The 3,577-nt window shown below is 35.6% G+C and overlaps 1 protein-coding gene across 1 annotated transcript; it reads right to left on the reverse strand.

Annotated features, from left to right (window-relative positions):
- Nucleotides 1-513: 513 nt before the first annotated feature.
- On the reverse strand, nucleotides 514-1,146 carry LOC113335574 (dehydration-responsive element-binding protein 3-like). The gene has a single exon (XM_026581603.1). The coding sequence runs from the start codon at nucleotides 1,144-1,146 to the stop codon at nucleotides 514-516; it is 633 nt and encodes a 210-aa protein (XP_026437388.1).
- Between the last annotated feature and the right edge of the window lie 2,431 nt (nucleotides 1,147-3,577).

Genomic DNA, 3,577 nt, shown 5'->3' on the forward strand with positions numbered 1-3,577 from the left:
TTAGAGGGGATGTAACAGAGCATAATGTGCGACCATTTTTCTTAAATGGTCTGAAAACTCCTCACCCATTTTATTTTCGTTTCATTTGGGGTTTTGGAATGGTCTGTAAAGAGGTTTCGTTTCAGTTGAGTTTTCTTTTTGTTTCATTTTGCTTTTCTTTTTTGTTCTAGCTTACTTTAATGGGTAGCTCTCTCTTGTATAGTGTTTTCTTTGGTTTTTAACGAGAAATTTTATTATTAGAGCAAAAAAAAAAAAAAAAACTTACACACAAGCTAAAGGCATAAAATGTGTCAATGAAGTACGACATGACATACGTTGGAGCGGTATCCCCCTGTAGCAATCTTGAAAAAGATCTCCTGGACAAACTGTCACAGTCTAATTTAGTTTTGCAATGGAAATATAGTAACGCAGTGACAACTTGAACAATCAAGCAACCCCTTGGAATTATATATCAACATGGTTGAAAAGAAATTGCACACACAAATGGAAAAAGAAGAAATAGAAAACAGAAAATTAGTAGTCGAACAACAAGGATTCCAAAGTGGAAGAAGTTGAACATCCAGGATGAAGTAAAATATGATCAGCAAAAAACCTACAATCAACTTTAGGACTTTGTAACCATGGAGTAGGATAAAACCAACCATCATTAGAAGAATCATCGGTAAACATATAACCGTTCATCTGTGATTCGTCGAAAGATTCAACGGTTTCATTAGTTAATTCATCTTCGGCTGTAGCTGATGAAAGTGACAGTAGGGATGATGATGATGAGGGTAACGAGGTGTCCATCATAGCAGCTTTAGAAGCTGCTTCTTGAATATCATGAGGTGATAACGAAACAGGACGAGGCAACGAAGAAGCAAGTTCTGGGAAATTAAGGATAGCAGATTTACCTTTGATACTTAAAGCAGCTACATCATGAGCTCTTGCTGCCATATCTGGTGTCGGAAATGTACCAAGCCAGATCCTTGATGCCTTTTTTGGTTCTCTTATTTCTGATACCCATTTACCCCAACGCATTCTTACTCCTATGTATGTTGGATGTTTTCCACAATCTCTTATCATTTTCTTCCTTTTCGTCCTTGTCGTGGGGTTTTCAGTTTCTTCATAATTTTGTTGTTGTTGTTGTTGTTGATGATTTGCCATAACAAGATTCCTAGTATATGTTATTTATCAGATTTAATCTAGCCAGCACCAAATTCTTCATAGATCAAAAAAGGAATAAAAATAAATACGATTAGTACTACTTTCTCCTCCTGATTTATTTGGTGTCTAAAGATGGATCCAAAGAGACATAAGCAAGAGACTGAAATGGAATCTGCGCCTTTGTCAAAAAAAAGAAACAGAAACAGAAACTTGTATGATTTTATAAACTAATTAGAGAGAGATTTTTTTTTTTTTTTTTTTTTTTGGACGCAATTAGAGAGAGATGTGTTTATATATAGTGGAGGTATAGAAACACCATTACATGCAGTTGAAATCATTTTTGTTGTGCCTTTGACTTGATTTCACCTGCCGACATCTAATGGGCTTAATTTCCAAGGCTTCTATAGGAAATTGCCAATACCAGTACCAAGCAAAAACAGGAGTTTGGTAAGCTCACAGGGAACTCGGTAATTAATCCCCTATAGCAACCTTGTTATTTGTTAATTTCGGAGCTTAGAGGTGTCAGGTTGGGTTCTCAACAAGTAGAATAGTAGAAAAATGACAGAGGAACAACTAAGGTCAACACGGTGTGGTACTGGGTTACTCACCTTGATATTCACATTCACCTAAAAAGACTTACCAATGCTCAAGGTGTAAGATTTAGGTGATGGTATTGGTAACTGTCTAAGTTATTGTTATTCAGGTATCACCCGGGCAAAGTTCACAAGCTGTAGATAATAACAATAACCAATCGCTTTCGCGTTCGCGTTCGAGGACGCTGCAAGCCTGCAAATAAGATTAAGGACAGCAAAATCCAACAGTACGGCAATGAGATTTATGTAGGCATGTTGGGTCCAAACCAAGTAGGGTACGTATAAGGTTTAAGGCCCATAATGCAACTTAGAATGAGACGTAGTGGCAAGTGGCAACCATTTAGTATATGTACATACATACCCAATGGTAGCCACTTCGTGTATGTACAGGTAGATATTATATATTATTATTAGGTATTTATGTAGCTTTTTTTTTTTCCTTTTTTGCTTAATCACCCAATTTTATTAATAAAAAACTAAATCAGAGTTACAAAATGAAGTGAAAGAATTAAAAGCTAAAAATTACAACAGACCAAAATTTCAACAGAATCTGTAGTATATCATGTTTGGCATTTCTACCTGAACTAAATTAGGAGATCTTCCAATATATTGAATGACTTGTCTCATCTGAAGTTTTACTCCTTTTTTACCAAATCATTAGCTGTGAAATTGATCTCCCTGTAGCAGTGCTCATAGTGAATCTCAGTTAATGCTTTGCAAGCTTTAATCCATCTTGACTTGAAACACCAGGGTATTTCTCCTCTTATAAAATCTTCCACAACAGTTTTAGAGTCAGACCTGATGATGATTTTGTGACACTGAAGTTTACCTGCCCATTTAATGGCCCATATAATTGCAAGATTTTCTGCAATATAATTAGTGGATATGCCTAAACCTCCAGATACAGTCCCTATAACCTCACAACTGTTGCTTCTTGTTATTATACCATATCCTGCCATACCTGGATTCCCAACTGCAGCTCCATCACAGCAGAACAATACATAATCAATCTTTGGATTTGTCCAGTAGCATTCCTTAATTGATTGAAATTTAGTTCTTCTATTACTTAGATCGAAAGCATTAAGAATATCAGAATCATATTATTGCCCCCATCTAGTGCCATGCATTATGTATCCCCCATAGTGAACTAAATTCATGATTCTTCTCTTAAAATTATTCTCATTTGGCTTGACATTGTCAAACATAATGTTATTCTTCTGAAACCAAAGCTCTCTCATTGTTGAAAAGGAAGCTGTTAGCCAGATTTCCTTAACAATTGGGCTTTTGTGTTTTGCAAACTTTATAATATCATCAAAAGAAAATGGATTAGGAAAGTGAAAAATGTTACCTAACCATGTCCATATGCTTTTACTGAATTTGCATTTCCAGAGCAAGTGAGTCATACTGTCTTGATCTTTCTTACAAACACAACACTTGGAAGCCAGTGAGAAACCCTTGTTAACCATTTTCTCATCATCCACAAAGACACCTTGTTGAATTTTCCAGACATTGCTTGCAATTGATGGATGAAGAAAAGATTTTCATATCTGAGAAGTCCAATGAATGCTTACTTCTTTATGTCTGATTTTGTTTACTGCAGAAGCTGAGGAGAATTTGCCTTTTAATCCATTGCACCATATTAGCTGATCCTTATCACCACTTGCAACTGGTAGTGGTAGAATTAGAGATTGTTGGAGATCTTCAGGAATTTTCCATACACCATTATGTAAAAGATTACTCACTTTCATATGCAAATTATTGTTAACAAAAGCATTGAATCCTAGAGTTTCAATAAGTGGACACTCTCTTATCCAAGTATCAAACCAAACTGAGATGCT

This window comes from Papaver somniferum, unplaced genomic scaffold, assembly GCF_003573695.1.
Source record: "Papaver somniferum cultivar HN1 unplaced genomic scaffold, ASM357369v1 unplaced-scaffold_15, whole genome shotgun sequence".
NCBI lineage: Eukaryota > Viridiplantae > Streptophyta > Magnoliopsida > Ranunculales > Papaveraceae > Papaver > Papaver somniferum.

Coding starts and splice junctions, on each gene's coding strand:
- LOC113335574 (XM_026581603.1), bottom strand. CDS start 1,146: ATGGCAAATCATCAACAACAACAACAACAACAAAATTATGAAGAAACT.